The sequence below is a fragment of the Mya arenaria genome, chromosome 13 (genome assembly GCF_026914265.1).
Source record: "Mya arenaria isolate MELC-2E11 chromosome 13, ASM2691426v1".
In the NCBI taxonomy this organism is placed as follows: Eukaryota; Metazoa; Mollusca; class Bivalvia; order Myida; family Myidae; genus Mya; species Mya arenaria.
The window spans coordinates 52417028-52433843 of record NC_069134.1 but is presented as its reverse complement, the minus strand read 5'-3'; the positions used below and the strand labels follow the sequence as shown (position 1 = coordinate 52433843).

At 45.5% G+C, this 16816-nt stretch overlaps 1 protein-coding gene across 1 annotated transcript; it reads left to right on the top strand.

Annotated features, from left to right (window-relative positions):
* Positions 1–4860: 4860 nt before the first annotated feature.
* On the top strand, positions 4861–6069 carry LOC128215356 (neuropeptide Y receptor type 1-like). Its single transcript, XM_052922046.1, has one exon. It carries the CDS (start codon positions 4861–4863, stop codon positions 6067–6069), a length of 1209 nt encoding a protein of 402 aa, XP_052778006.1.
* The last annotated feature ends 10747 nt before the right edge of the window (positions 6070–16816 follow it).

Here is a 16816-nt window from a genome sequence, read left to right as displayed (position 1 = left end):
CTAGACCTTATCCTTCATTCCATACTGAAACCTTAAAGTGTCCTCATGATCAAGTCTGCCATGGCAAACATGCAACTACCATGGCAATAATGACCCACGGTATAAATTTATGTACAATATTACAAATGTTGTAACGGCAATAAACAACTTCAATATACTGTGCAATCTTTTAAACTGTTCAGATATTTCACAGCCCCATAGCTCACACGCATACTGTGTAGTTTTTATACTGTTCAGATCTTTCAAGAACACACAATTCACATGCGTACTGTGAACTCTTTTAAACTTTTCAGAACTTTCACGGCCCCATAACTTACACGCGTACTGTATACGCGTTTTAACTGTTCAGATCTTTTAAAGCCCAATAACTCACGTGCGTACTGTTTTCTATTTTTAACTGTTCAGATCTTTCATTACCCCATAACTCGCATGCGTATTGTGTACTCTTTTAAACTGTTCAGGCCTTTCCTTACCCCATAACTCACATGCGTACTCTTTTAAACTCATCAGATCTTTAACAGCTTTATAACCCATATGCGTTGTAGATAAAATATCGGACAGGAAAAATAAAGCCAAAAACATCGAGGTACCTGTTACTTAAAGGGACTGTACACCAGATTGGCACCAAAAACAGTTTTTTTTTCTGTAACGAGTCTCGGGACAATTATCTAATAAAATGTGTTCCGCTTTGATATCATAATTGTAAAAAAAGTACCAAAATGTAAAAAAAAAATGTGTCAGAGATCGGGTTCGAACCTGTGTCGCCAAAATTGCAGTCCAGCGTTGTATCCACTGATCTACTACGGCTTACTCTAACTGGGTGACATAATTAAGCTATACACCTACCTCGGTAATATCACGTGATAACACCGACTAGCCAATCACGCATAAGGAATGAATTCTACCTGGTAGACATACCCAGTAGTAATTTTTAATGGAAAAATACGAAATAACTGATAAATTGTGAACTATAAGGAGTACAGTCACTTTAAAAGCATGGCGTTGCATTTGTCCATTGAACCTGTAGATAATATTAGAAGATAATGGTGTGCCATATCATATAGCTCTTCCCAATATGTAATATGTATTACATTGAAATAAACATTGCATTCTAAAACACAGCGGATAGTCAGTCTTACATTGGTAATGATCTCTTATTTACATTCTAAAAAACGCCGGATAGTACACTTACCATTTCTTCTTATTTTTTCTGTATTTCATTACAAATAACCCACGAGTTGCACTCTTAAGCACGCCGGAAAGTCAGCTGACCAAAGTGTTTATTATTTTGCATAACATTAACAATGGCCACCAAGTTGCATTTGAAAGTGCAGTACACCAGTGACCATATTCGGTTGATTATATATTGCAGAAGAACTTCAGATAACCACTCGGCCTTTTTATGTATAACGATTAAAATAATGACCGATATTTGAAAGAGTATAACATTATTGTCAAACTTAAAAACTGCTGACTGCTTGATCGACGTGTTTTGTAAAATAGTGTTCATAATTGCTTCAAAGTGATAATTTATGCATAAAACAGTTAATATATCATTGTTTTAGAAGAAAATGCATGTATACATGCTTTGAAATAGGATACCATTTTAGGCCGCTAGGCCGCTTACTTTACGCCGCTAGGCCGCTAGGCCGCTAGGCCGCTGAAGTGCTTGATCGACTTTTATGAAAAAAAAAGAGTTGAAAAACGCTTTAGAGTGATAATTTGTGCGTAATACACATATTACTATAAAAAGTAACATTTTACTGTAAAATTCGCTCCCGCAATAATGATTTTCGTCTCCCCCGTGAGATTATCACAGCACGTCAAGGCGATTATGGGATAATTGCCTGACGAAGACGAGAACGTGCACACTGACGTCATTTTCACGTAAATAAAAATGGCCGCCGTATACTTGGAAGGCAAACATATAAACGTTATTAAAGGCTTTAAAGGAATTAAAATGGAACTATCGGTGCAATAATAGTGAAATTAGTTTTACCAATCACGACACCTCCCGTGTTTCAGTAACGAATACTACCCGAACACGTACCTGATGTCGGTAAAGGTCATAAAGAAGTGAGACAAGGAAATGTTTTGTTGAAACGTTTTGTTTTACTTTATTCGCTGAGAAATGTTAATTATTCCAGCGAAATGGCTAGGGTCATTCAAGCCGAGATTCGTATGAAACTGTTGGCTTGTTCGACCCTCCTGTGCTCACCTATAAAAATTAACATCGCAATCACCCGATGTAAAACTGGAAATATTTGAAAAAGGGAAACACCTACAAAAAGGTTTGCTATTTTGATTTCCAGTCATTCGTTATTTTTCGCAGCCAATGCCATTCGAAACCATTTTGTTATATCTCATTTTAAGACTTTCAGACTACATGCTAATTATATGACATATCCTTCATTATTCCACAAAATCATGTTTTAAATCCATTTGAAATAATTAACAAATGACGAAACATATGTATTATACAGGATGATAATGGCTGACCATGGCTTTTGGTTGATAATTGCCCAAGTATATATAATGGGCAATTATTTCCCCAACTGGGGAAATCATCATCCAAAAGCAATGGTCAAACATGTATTATTCTATAAATTAAAACAGTAAATATATCTTTTTTTAGAAGAACAGGCATGTTTACATGCTTTGAAATAGGATACCATTTTAGGCCGCAAGGCTGCCAGGCTGCTAACTTCACGCTGCTTGGCCGCTAGGCCGCTGAGCTGCTTGAGCGACTTTTTTTGAAAAACATTTTTTTGATCGTTCAGATTGATAATTAGTGCATTTAAACAGTTAATTTTTCATTGTTTTAGAAGAAAAAGTATATAAGAATGCTCTGAAAAGAAAACAATTTTAGGCCGCTATGTTAATGTATGAATAAAAAACACTTTGATTTATCATTGTTTTCCAAAAATACGCATTAACAATTGCTTTGAAATGGAGAAAAAATTAGGCCGCCAGGCCGCAAACTTCACGCCGCCAGACTTCCACGCCGCTAGGCGGCTAACTTCCATGATTTTTCGATAGATTGTACTTATTAAATAATTTCTTCGTGAATAAGAAACCATGATCGCTTCACTGCGCGCCGCTTCCTAAAAAACAACACCTTAATAAACTCTAACCTGTACTAAGAATACAACCTGGTGTAAACCCTTTTACCATTAAATTTTGAGTTCTAGTAAACACCAACCACGAATTGCATATTAAATCGGCTTGACGTTCAAATGTTTTATCTTATAAAGTTTATAGCATCCTCAAAGTGACACTCTTATTCAAAATCAATACATACATATATATAATTAATAGATTATAAACATTAATTTTGATTGATAAACCTTTAACTACTTACTAAATAATGCATTCATGGAAATTATGAATTACTGATAACGAGATTATAACCGTGTATATATATATATAATAGCAGAAATGTTGGTATCCTTCATAAGAACAATTGTATTCGACATGTATTATTCCTTTTTGGAATATTATAACAATATTATTAAATGTGGTAAATTTTATCTTGGAGTAAGAGTGCATCTTTAACCCTCGGGGGTCGAGTTGACGAGGGTAATCTGGTCCTGGGTGTTGGCGTTGCCGGAAAGCAGAGGGAACAGCACAGCCAAATGGAAACATTTAATGATTATATTACTTAAAGCAATACATGTTACTTTATCAAAATTATCTATGTTTCTATTTCCGATTATAGCGAGAGGCAAGTCTTAGTATATACGATAGTATCGCATTTATTTGATTTTATCATGAAACTAAAATTCAATTTAAATTGCATCAGCTGCCCGCGCTATCACTCCCTGCCGGAAGCCCAACTTTCCCACTTGTGTGCAATAACTTTAATAATATTATCATATTAGCGTATCAGTAAACGTTCAAGGTTAAAGTTATTAGTGAATGAATGTTAGAGCCGTGGTCAATTAAACGCAAAAAAGAGAAAAAAAAGAAACGCCTACTTAAATCCAAGTAGACTAAATGCTATATTAGTATATATATTTTTTAAGAAAATAACACACCACTCAGGGTCTTATGCCATTATAAGGACCGGTCACTCAGCCAACGAATGTATATATGGACCGCGGCGTTAGCTGAGGTATATCCATCTTTGGGTGCTGACTGGCCGGTTCTTATAATGCCATATGGCCCGAGTTAGTGTGTTATATTCCTTATATCATACCGGACATTTTATATGTCATTCAATATGTTGAAAGCGCCTTTGATGTGTTTATGGAACAAAACAATTAATGTTTACTTGCGACAATTGTTCGCCGTTCTTAAAAAATCGCAATTCGTACCTCATCAGTTCTATGACGTCAGCGGTCCATATTTTATGACGTCAGCGATCCATAGTTTTTTTGACGAGGTCCGGACCGGCAAAAACTATTATATGGACCGTTGACGTCACAAAACTGGATTTTTGATTAAATTACACTGATATACGGACATATCGACTTTATATGTACATGTAAGGTACAAATTTATGTAATATAATATATAATTTATGTCGAAAACAAACAACAACATTATATTTAAACAACAACAACAACACAGTCAATATTTTAATTACACAGCCTGACTGCTAGTATATATAACGATGCTTATGTTTCACAGTATTTAATATTTGATTTATATGTTTAGGGAAATTGAACTCCAACTTAACTGTTCTGTTTTGTAAAGTTTCACTCACCCCCAACTATCCCATTTTGTTAAGTCACGTGTTTAGTTCAAACGGACATAAACTTTGTGACCAAAGTATATGGTCATGTGTCGCCAGATCTATAACAAAACAAAATATAGATATCGAAAACTTAAATAATGCAACTAGTTCTTCGCTAGACCATGGCAATCAACTTCGCTGCGCCTAACGACAGCACCACTATGACGAACTCGACGAATAGCGAGCTACTGGACAGCCTAATGGACGAGATGCGAGCAGCCGTTACACCCGTCTCAGTTTTCGTCGGAATTGAAATGGTCATTGGCTTCTTTGGGAACCTGCTGGTCCTTTACGTATTCCTGTTCCGCTATCATCACTGCAACTTCCGGTATTTTGTCCTGTGTCTCGCCTGCCTGGACTTTACCAGCACGGTCACGACGATGCCGGCGGAGATTTTGTCACAGCAGTTCTGGTACACGTACCCGTTTCCTACCGTCTGTACAATGAAGTCGTTCTTCAATATGTTCACCATCTCCGGCGAGGCTCTCTGTCTATTCGTCATCGCGGTGGACCGTCACCGCAAGGTGTGTTTTCCGCTCGGCTGGCAAGTGCACCCACGGCAGGCACTCGTTCTGTGTTTCTTCATCTTCGCCACCGCCATCCTGATTACCCTGCCCGTGCCGTTCTTATTTGGAACCCACAACGACGTCAAGCTGTACGCTGGAAGGAACGTCACCGTAAGAGTATGTGAGAAAGACATGGCGTACGTCAACTCCAAAATGCCGTTCAATTATGCTTTGTCAGTGCTGGGGATCCTGGCTACAAGCTTTTTAATAATGTTCATTCTGTATGTAAAGATTTTTAGAAAAATAAGCGGTAAGAAAACGAATTTCAAACGTGACGCCGGCTTCGTTTCGAACTCTGACACGCCGAGGAAATGTGAAAAAAGAACAAGCGTATTCACCATTAATGAAGTTGAGATGCCCGGTACACTGGCTGGTAACACGAGCGACAATACAAGTGTCGGTTACGCCACCGACAACGATTCAGCGTGTTCTGACGCCAAGAAAACAGCAGCAGAACCCGTGAAAAGGACGACACGTCACCACAAGAGTAAAATTCCGGGCTCGGCACGACGTAAAACGTACATTTCCCTGGTACTGACGGTAGTGTTCTTACTTACCACGGCGCTGTACTTAGTCCTGTTGACCTTCATCGCTCGAGGTATTCTGGAAACACTGACGAACATGCAAAGGGCTTTCTACTTTCTCGGTTTCCGGTTGGTGTTTATCAACCATGTTATTAATCCGCTCGTGTACGGGTGCCTGGACCCGCAGTTTACTAAAGTACTGAACGACGTCAAGAAATGCTGTCGCCGCAAGAACACGTAAACATGATTTTCATATTTTCAGCGCTTTCCAAAATGCAGATGACACCTGAAAAGATTTCTTATATTTGTGATTTTAATATTGAGATGAAGTTCGTTTTCTATAACCCCAGATAAGTCAAAATATCTGGCCAAGCTGGAAATCCCTAACTTGACCACGGGCAAAGATAAAAAAGTACCTGTATGGAACTACTCTTTTTCACTACACATAAAAGATTTCCAGCGATTACTTTGTTTTGTTTTACTGTGGTGGGAGAAAAAGCATCTACCATGGTCGCTCGTATAAGATAGGTTCATCACAACTTTCGCACAGGATGTTCTGAAGAATCTCGGTAAACCTCGTTTCCGCCAAAAAACTACGCTCGCTCATGGACGATACTTATAATCTTTTCGAGTGTTATTTATTTATGTCGAAATGTTTTATTATGTAGAAAATAACAATAATTGAAACCATATTTTTACAGATACCCTTAAGTTTTTAAACTAGCGAAACTTTTTAATATCCAGAAGAAACACATATATTTAACATGTTATTGTTAGTTTTAGCGATTTTACTGAAAACACAATAGTTGTATGACTTGTTTGTCAACATATTCAACACATATGCCATGTTATGTTTTGCTACCTACAATTACTCCACTATATATAGATGTGCTGTTTACCATTCATTATAATGATTCTGATTTCGAATGCTTCTGATCAATTTGTATAATGAAATGTACTCTGATACAACAGAACTCATTATTCAAGGCGAGTGTTCTAGTTGAATGTGTGAAGTTTGAACTGTTATGATATTGCATTGTATATCCATTTATATTTATGTTATATAAACTAAAAGAATGAAACAAAAATTATTACACTGGAAATTTACTATTTAAAAAATATATCGTCAAAAGCATATTTTGTAATCTAAGAAATTAAATATATGTATGCATTTCACTCGTAAAACGTATATATTATGTTATTGATCATATGATATTCTCATGTATGTTTTCTCATGTATGTTTTTTTCTCATGTATGTTTTCTCATGTATGTTTTCTCATGTATGTTTTTCTCATGTATGTTTTGGAATGAGTGATATCAGTGACGAATCCAGGAATTCATAACGGGGGTGGGGGATGCAAAACCTATATATACGCGTTTTTATCGGTTAGTGTTAAACAATTTGAACGTAAGTCAAGCCAACGAGAAAATCGAGTCAAGCGACGTCGAGCAAACGGAATTCGACTGTGTTTAAAAGACACCCAATTCATCATAGTAGGAAAAATAGCATCTATGTTTTGTAGAAAATTGCGAAATGATTAATCGAAACATTAAAAATTAAACAAAGTAACCTTTATACAAAAATATGTTATTCTCAAAAAATAAGTTAAAAAAGGTGTTTGTTTTTTATCATAAATACGACTTGTAAAGGTTGATGGCAGTAATTTTAAAAGGTCCGTGCTATTTTATATAATAATAGCATAGAACTTTATATGTAAACACAGTCAGGAATAAACAACTTACACCTTTAACAATAAGTTCAAAGTGACACTCTTATTCAAAATCAATACATACACATGTATAACAAACATACATTTTGAGTGATAAATCTTTAACTACTTGATTAATAAATAAAGCTTTTTTGGAAAATATTAATTACCGACAACAAGGTTGTTACATTGTATTTAAAAGCTGAAACCCCAAAATTTTAAATAATTGGTGAATGCGAAAAGATTAACATTGATCTACTATAGTCTCATATGGTAGGGATCCCGTGTTTTCTGCACATTTCTTCCAAACTTAACTCGCTCGGAATCCTTCATTAGAACCATTGTTTTCCACATTTATTCATCCTTTCTGAAATATTTTGATATTTGTATTAAATGTGGTAAATCTTATTCGGAGTATTAGTGCATCTTTAATGAAAAAAACATATCAAAGTTTACCGTCAATTGAAGTCTGATGAATAAACTAGATACGTTAACAGTTCAAGTGTAATGTCTGTCCTGTTAAAGCGACACTGAAAGTAAATTTATGAATGAAAACGAACCTATGAGGGATGTTCAAAAAGTTGGCGGAAAAGCGCTCTCATTTCTTCATTTTAAATCGCATTTTCGTGAATATTTCTGTCATTATACGTCTTATTATTCATTGCATAAACAATAACAACAACCAGTTAATGTTGGTTTTCAAAATATGATACATAAGATTAAAAAATGAAAACAATAAGAAAATAGAAACGGCCGTCTGACGGAGCACTGTCAAAAAGTAAATTCTGAACAGGTTTGTCGAAATGTTTGGAAAACTAAATCCCTAATCAAACTCTGGTGGTCAAAAAGGAGGTAGGGCACTGTTAGCGACGTAGACTGCGCTATCTCTGGTAAAAGAGGAGGTAGGGCACTGTTAGCGAAGTAGACTGCGCTGTCTCTGGTAAAAGAGGAGGTAGGGCACTGTTAGCGAAGTAGACTGCGCTATCTCTGGTAAAAGAGGAGGTAGGGCACTGTTAGCGAAGTAGACTGCGCTATCTCTGGTAAAAAAGGAGGTAGGGCACTGTAAGCGACGTAGACTGCGCTATCTCTGGTAAAAGAGGAGGTAGGGCACTGTTAGCGAAGTAGACTGCGCTGTCTTTCATAAAAAAATGAAGAATTAAAAAAGTTACCTTTGTTTGTCGTCCTTATGCGAAGGAAACTATTGCCGTCCGACGTAGCATTATGACGTCACGACATACTGGCAATAAAATGTCGTTTTTTAAACAAAATTTAACATTTGTTTTCTTTAAATTGGGCAGGTTTACGTCGTATGATCTCGCCATTGATATGCTATTTTCGTATGAAAACATCTTTGGTAAAAAAAATTGTAAAGTAAATGCAATATATTCCAAACTAAAAAATGGCAAAGGTTTATTGCGGATTGCATATTGAAAAAATAACACTTTTACGCAAACATATTAAACACCCCTCATACATCAATATTAATGAAAATATCGGTTTATCATGTCATCGTGCATTGACATTATATCAACATACATCCATGGCCATTTGAAATAGTTTGCACATTTGTAGCAATGCGGGTGTATTGGCGGTGAAATCCGGAATAAAACAAGGGTGCAATGCGCTGCTCGGTCGAAATGCTGCGCGTAAACTGCTCCGGGCACTATCCCCAGTGCTGTAGAATGCCAATGCGGGTGTATTGGCGGTGAAATCCGGAATAAAAAAAATAATTGAAGGGTGGGGTGAGCGGGGGCGGCAGACCAGGGTGCAATGCGCTGCTCGGTCGAAATGCTGCGCGTAAACTGCTCCGGGCACTATCCCCAGTACTGTAGAATGCCAATGCGGGTATATTGGCGGTGAAATCCGGAATAAAAAAAATTGAAGGGTGGGGTGAGCGGGGGCGGCAGACCAGGGTGCAATGCACTGCTCGGTCGTAATGCTGCGCGTAAACTGCTCCGGGCACTATCCCCAGTGTTGTAGAATGCCAATGCGGGTGTATTGGCGGTGAAATCCGGAATAAAAAAAAATTGAAGGGTGGGGTTAGCAGGGGCGGCAGACCAGGGTGCAATGCGCTGCTCGGTCGAAATGCTGCGCGTAAACTACTCCGGGCACTATCCCCAGTGCTGTAGAATGCCAATGCGGGTGTATTGGCGGTGAAATCCGGAATAAAAAAAATTGAAGGGTGGGGTGAGCGGGGGCGGCAGACCAGGGTGCAATGCGCTGCTCGGTCGAAATGCTGCGCGTAAACTGCTCCGGGCACTATCCCCGGTGCTGTAGAATGCCAATGCGGGTGTATTGGCGGTGAAATCCGGAATAAAAAAAATTGAAGGGTGGGGTGAGCGGGGGCGGCAGACCAGGGTGCAATGCGCTGCTCGGTCGAAATGCTGCGCGTAAACTGCTCCGGGCACTATCCCCAGTGCTGTAGAATGCCAATGCGGGTGTATTGGCGGTGAAATCCGGAATAAAAAAATTGAAGGGTGGGGTGAGCGGGGGCGGCAGACCAGGGTGCAATGCGCTGCTCGGTCGAAATGCTGCGCGTAAACTGCTCCGGGCACTATCCCCGGTGCTGTAGAATGCCAATGCGGGTGTATTGGCGGTGAAATCCGGAATAAAAAAAATTGAAGGGTGGGGTGAGCGGGGGCGGCAGACCAGGGTGCAATGCGCTGCTCGGTCGAAATGCTGCGCGTAAACTGCTCCGGGCACTATCCCCAGTGCTGTAGAATGCCAATGCGGGTGTATTGGCGGTGAAATCCGGAATAAAAAAAATTGAAGGGTGGGGTGAGCGGGGGCGGCAGACCAGGGTGCAATGCGCTGCTCGGTCGAAATGCTGCGCGTAAACTGCTCCGGGCACTATCCCCAGTGCTGTAGAATGCCAATGCGGGTGTATTGGCGGTGAAATCCGGAATAAAAAAAATTGAAGGGTGGGGTGAGCGGGGGCGGCAGACCAGGGTGCAATGCGCTGCTCGGTCGAAATGCTGCGCGTAAACTGCTCCGGGCACTATCCCCAGTGCTGTAGAATGCCAATGCGGGTGTATTGGCGGTGAAATCCGGAATAAAAAAAATTGAAGGGTGGGGTGAGCGGGGGCGGCAGACCAGGGTGCAATGCGCTGCTCGGTCGAAATGCTGCGCGTAAACTGCTCCGGGCACTATCCCCAGTGCTGTAGAATGCCAATGCGGGTGTATTGGCGGTGAAATCCGGAATAAAAAAAATTGAAGGGTGGGGTGAGCGGGGGCGGCAGACCAGGGTGCAATGCGCTGCTCGGTCGAAATGCTGCGCGTAAACTGCTCCGGGCACTATCCCCAGTGCTGTAGAATGCCAATGCGGGTGTATTGGCGGTGAAATCCGGAATAAAAAAAATTGAAGGGTGGGGTGAGCGGGGGCGGCAGACCAGGGTGCAATGCGCTGCTCGGTCGAAATGCTGCGCGTAAACTGCTCCGGGCACTATCCCCAGTGCTGTAGAATGCCAATGCGGGTGTATTGGCGGTGAAATCCGGAATAAAAAAAATTGAAGGGTGGGGTGAGCGGGGGCGGCAGACCAGGGTGCAATGCGCTGCTCGGTCGAAATGCTGCGCGTAAACTGCTCCGGGCACTATCCCCAGTGCTGTAGAATGCCAATGCGGGTGTATTGGCGGTGAAATCCGGAATAAAAAAAATTGAAGGGTGGGGTGAGCGGGGGCGGCAGACCAGGGTGCAATGCGCTGCTCGGTCGAAATGCTGCGCGTAAACTGCTCCGGGCACTATCCCCAGTGCTGTAGAATGCCAATGCGGGTGTATTGGCGGTGAAATCCGGAATAAAAAAAATTGAAGGGTGGGGTGAGCGGGGGCGGCAGACCAGGGTGCAATGCGCTGCTCGGTCGAAATGCTGCGCGTAAACTGCTCCGGGCACTATCCCCAGTGCTGTAGAATGCCAATGCGGGTGTATTGGCGGTGAAATCCGGAATAAAAAAAATTGAAGGGTGGGGTGAGCGGGGGCGGCAGACCAGGGTGCAATGCGCTGCTCGGTCGAAATGCTGCGCGTAAACTGCTCCGGGCACTATCCCCAGTGCTGTAGAATGCCAATGCGGGTGTATTGGCGGTGAAATCCGGAATAAAAAAAATTGAAGGGTGGGGTGAGCGGGGGCGGCAGACCAGGGTGCAATGCGCTGCTCGGTCGAAATGCTGCGCGTAAACTGCTCCGGGCACTATCCCCAGTGCTGTAGAATGCCAATGCGGGTGTATTGGCGGTGAAATCCGGAATAAAAAAAATTGAAGGGTGGGGTGAGCGGGGGCGGCAGACCAGGGTGCAATGCGCTGCTCGGTCGAAATGCTGCGCGTAAACTGCTCCGGGCACTATCCCCAGTGCTGTAGAATGCCAATGCGGGTGTATTGGCGGTGAAATCCGGAATAAAAAAAATTGAAGGGTGGGGTGAGCGGGGGCGGCAGACCAGGGTGCAATGCGCTGCTCGGTCGAAATGCTGCGCGTAAACTGCTCCGGGCACTATCCCCAGTGCTGTAGAATGCCAATGCGGGTGTATTGGCGGTGAAATCCGGAATAAAAAAAATTGAAGGGTGGGGTGAGCGGGGGCGGCAGACCAGGGTGCAATGCGCTGCTCGGTCGAAATGCTGCGCGTAAACTGCTCCGGGCACTATCCCCAGTGCTGTAGAATGCCAATGCGGGTGTATTGGCGGTGAAATCCGGAATAAAAAAAATTGAAGGGTGGGGTGAGCGGGGGCGGCAGACCAGGGTGCAATGCGCTGCTCGGTCGAAATGCTGCGCGTAAACTGCTCCGGGCACTATCCCCAGTGCTGTAGAATGCCAATGCGGGTGTATTGGCGGTGAAATCCGGAATAAAAAAAATTGAAGGGTGGGGTGAGCGGGGGCGGCAGACCAGGGTGCAATGCGCTGCTCGGTCGAAATGCTGCGCGTAAACTGCTCCGGGCACTATCCCCAGTGCTGTAGAATGCCAATGCGGGTGTATTGGCGGTGAAATCCGGAATAAAAAAAATTGAAGGGTGGGGTGAGCGGGGGCGGCAGACCAGGGTGCAATGCGCTGCTCGGTCGAAATGCTGCGCGTAAACTGCTCCGGGCACTATCCCCAGTGCTGTAGAATGCCAATGCGGGTGTATTGGCGGTGAAATCCGGAATAAAAAAAATTGAAGGGTGGGGTGAGCGGGGGCGGCAGACCAGGGTGCAATGCGCTGCTCGGTCGAAATGCTGCGCGTAAACTGCTCCGGGCACTATCCCCAGTGCTGTAGAATGCCAATGCGGGTGTATTGGCGGTGAAATCCGGAATAAAAAAAATTGAAGGGTGGGGTGAGCGGGGGCGGCAGACCAGGGTGCAATGCGCTGCTCGGTCGAAATGCTGCGCGTAAACTGCTCCGGGCACTATCCCCAGTGCTGTAGAATGCCAATGCGGGTGTATTGGCGGTGAAATCCGGAATAAAAAAAATTGAAGGGTGGGGTGAGCGGGGGCGGCAGACCAGGGTGCAATGCGCTGCTCGGTCGAAATGCTGCGCGTAAACTGCTCCGGGCACTATCCCCAGTGCTGTAGAATGCCAATGCGGGTGTATTGGCGGTGAAATCCGGAATAAAAAAAATTGAAGGGTGGGGTGAGCGGGGGCGGCAGACCAGGGTGCAATGCGCTGCTCGGTCGAAATGCTGCGCGTAAACTGCTCCGGGCACTATCCCCAGTGCTGTAGAATGCCAATGCGGGTGTATTGGCGGTGAAATCCGGAATAAAAAAAATTGAAGGGTGGGGTGAGCGGGGGCGGCAGACCAGGGTGCAATGCGCTGCTCGGTCGAAATGCTGCGCGTAAACTGCTCCGGGCACTATCCCCAGTGCTGTAGAATGCCAATGCGGGTGTATTGGCGGTGAAATCCGGAATAAAAAAAATTGAAGGGTGGGGTGAGCGGGGGCGGCAGACCAGGGTGCAATGCGCTGCTCGGTCGAAATGCTGCGCGTAAACTGCTCCGGGCACTATCCCCAGTGCTGTAGAATGCCAATGCGGGTGTATTGGCGGTGAAATCCGGAATAAAAAAAATTGAAGGGTGGGGTGAGCGGGGGCGGCAGACCAGGGTGCAATGCGCTGCTCGGTCGAAATGCTGCGCGTAAACTGCTCCGGGCACTATCCCCAGTGCTGTAGAATGCCAATGCGGGTGTATTGGCAGGTGAATTCCGGAATAAAAAAAATTGAAGGGTGGGGTGAGCGGGGGCGGCAGACCAGGGTGCAATGCGCTGCTCGGTCGAAATGCTGCGCGTAAACTGCTCCGGGCACTATCCCCAGTGCTGTAGAATGCCAATGCGGGTGTATTGGCAGGTGAAATCCGGAATAAAAAAAATTGAAGGGTGGGGTGAGCGGGGGCGGCAGACCAGGGTGCAATGCGCTGCTCGGTCGAAATGCTGCGCGTAAACTGCTCCGGGCACTATCCCCAGTGCTGTAGAATGCCAATGCGGGTGTATTGGCAGGTGAATCCGGAATAAAAAAAATTGAAGGGTGGGGTGAGCGGGGGCGGCAGACCAGGGTGCAATGCGCTGCTCGGTCGAAATGCTGCGCGTAAACTGCTCCGGGCACTATCCCCAGTGCTGTAGAATGCCAATGCGGGTGTATTGGCGGTGAAATCCGGAATAAAAAAAATTGAAGGGTGGGGTGAGCGGGGGCGGCAGACCAGGGTGCAATGCGCTGCTCGGTCGAAATGCTGCGCGTAAACTGCTCCGGGCACTATCCCCAGTGCTGTAGAATGCCAATGCGGGTGTATTGGCGGTGAAATCCGGAATAAAAAAAATTGAAGGGTGGGGTGAGCGGGGGCGGCAGACCAGGGTGCAATGCGCTGCTCGGTCGAAATGCTGCGCGTAAACTGCTCCGGGCACTATCCCCAGTGCTGTAGAATGCCAATGCGGGTGTATTGGCGGTGAAATCCGGAATAAAAAAAATTGAAGGGTGGGGTGAGCGGGGGCGGCAGACCAGGGTGCAATGCGCTGCTCGGTCGAAATGCTGCGCGTAAACTGCTCCGGGCACTATCCCCAGTGCTGTAGAATGCCAATGCGGGTGTATTGGCGGTGAAATCCGGAATAAAAAAAATTGAAGGGTGGGGTGAGCGGGGGCGGCAGACCAGGGTGCAATGCGCTGCTCGGTCGAAATGCTGCGCGTAAACTGCTCCGGGCACTATCCCCAGTGCTGTAGAATGCCAATGCGGGTGTATTGGCGGTGAAATCCGGAATAAAAAAAATTGAAGGGTGGGGTGAGCGGGGGCGGCAGACCAGGGTGCAATGCGCTGCTCGGTCGAAATGCTGCGCGTAAACTGCTCCGGGCACTATCCCCAGTGCTGTAGAATGCCAATGCGGGTGTATTGGCGGTGAAATCCGGAATAAAAAAAATTGAAGGGTGGGGTGAGCGGGGGCGGCAGACCAGGGTGCAATGCGCTGCTCGGTCGAAATGCTGCGCGTAAACTGCTCCGGGCACTATCCCCAGTGCTGTAGAATGCCAATGCGGGTGTATTGGCGGTGAAATCCGGAATAAAAAAAATTGAAGGGTGGGGTGAGCGGGGGCGGCAGACCAGGGTGCAATGCGCTGCTCGGTCGAAATGCTGCGCGTAAACTGCTCCGGGCACTATCCCCAGTGCTGTAGAATGCCAATGCGGGTGTATTGGCAGTGTTTTTCGGAATAAAAAAAATTGAAGGGTGGGGTGAGCGGGGGCGGCAGACCAGGGTGCAATGCGCTGCTCGGTCGAAATGCTGCGCGTAAACTGCTCCGGGCACTATCCCCAGTGCTGTAGAATGCCAATGCGGGTGTATTGGCAGGTGAATTCCGGAATAAAAAAAATTGAAGGGTGGGGTGAGCGGGGGCGGCAGACCAGGGTGCAATGCGCTGCTCGGTCGAAATGCTGCGCGTAAACTGCTCCGGGCACTATCCCCAGTGCTGTAGAATGCCAATGCGGGTGTATTGGCGTGTTAATCCGGAATAAAAAAAATTGAAGGGTGGGGTGAGCGGGGGCGGCAGACCAGGGTGCAATGCGCTGCTCGGTCGAAATGCTGCGCGTAAACTGCTCCGGGCACTATCCCCAGTGCTGTAGAATGCCAATGCGGGTGTATTGGCGGTGAAATCCGGAATAAAAAAAATTGAAGGGTGGGGTGAGCGGGGGCGGCAGACCAGGGTGCAATGCGCTGCTCGGTCGAAATGCTGCGCGTAAACTGCTCCGGGCACTATCCCCAGTGCTGTAGAATGCCAATGCGGGTGTATTGGCGGTGAAATCCGGAATAAAAAAAATTGAAGGGTGGGGTGAGCGGGGGCGGCAGACCAGGGTGCAATGCGCTGCTCGGTCGAAATGCTGCGCGTAAACTGCTCCGGGCACTATCCCCAGTGCTGTAGAATGCCAATGCGGGTGTATTGGCGGTGAAATCCGGAATAAAAAAAATTGAAGGGTGGGGTGAGCGGGGGCGGCAGACCAGGGTGCAATGCGCTGCTCGGTCGAAATGCTGCGCGTAAACTGCTCCGGGCACTATCCCCAGTGCTGTAGAATGCCAATGCGGGTGTATTGGCGGTGAAATCCGGAATAAAAAAAATTGAAGGGTGGGGTGAGCGGGGGCGGCAGACCAGGGTGCAATGCGCTGCTCGGTCGAAATGCTGCGCGTAAACTGCTCCGGGCACTATCCCCAGTGCTGTAGAATGCCAATGCGGGTGTATTGGCGGTGAAATCCGGAATAAAAAAAATTGAAGGGTGGGGTGAGCGGGGGCGGCAGACCAGGGTGCAATGCGCTGCTCGGTCGAAATGCTGCGCGTAAACTGCTCCGGGCACTATCCCCAGTGCTGTAGAATGCCAATGCGGGTGTATTGGCGGTGAAATCCGGAATAAAAAAAATTGAAGGGTGGGGTGAGCGGGGGCGGCAGACCAGGGTGCAATGCGCTGCTCGGTCGAAATGCTGCGCGTAAACTGCTCCGGGCACTATCCCCAGTGCTGTAGAATGCCAATGCGGGTGTATTGGCGGTGAAATCCGGAATAAAAAAAATTGAAGGGTGGGGTGAGCGGGGGCGGCAGACCAGGGTGCAATGCGCTGCTCGGTCGAAATGCTGCGCGTAAACTGCTCCGGGCACTATCCCCAGTGCTGTAGAATGCCAATGCGGGTGTATTGGCGGTGAAATCCGGAATAAAAAAAATTGAAGGGTGGGGTGAGCGGGGGCGGCAGACCAGGGTGCAATGCGCTGCTCGGTCGAAATGCTGCGCGTAAACTGCTCCGGGCACTATCCCCAGTGCTGTAGAATGCCAATGCGGGTGTATTGGCGGTGAAATCCGGAATAAAAA

Coding starts and splice junctions, on each gene's coding strand:
- LOC128215356 (XM_052922046.1), top strand. CDS start 4,861: ATGGCAATCAACTTCGCTGCGCCTAACGACAGCACCACTATGACGAAC.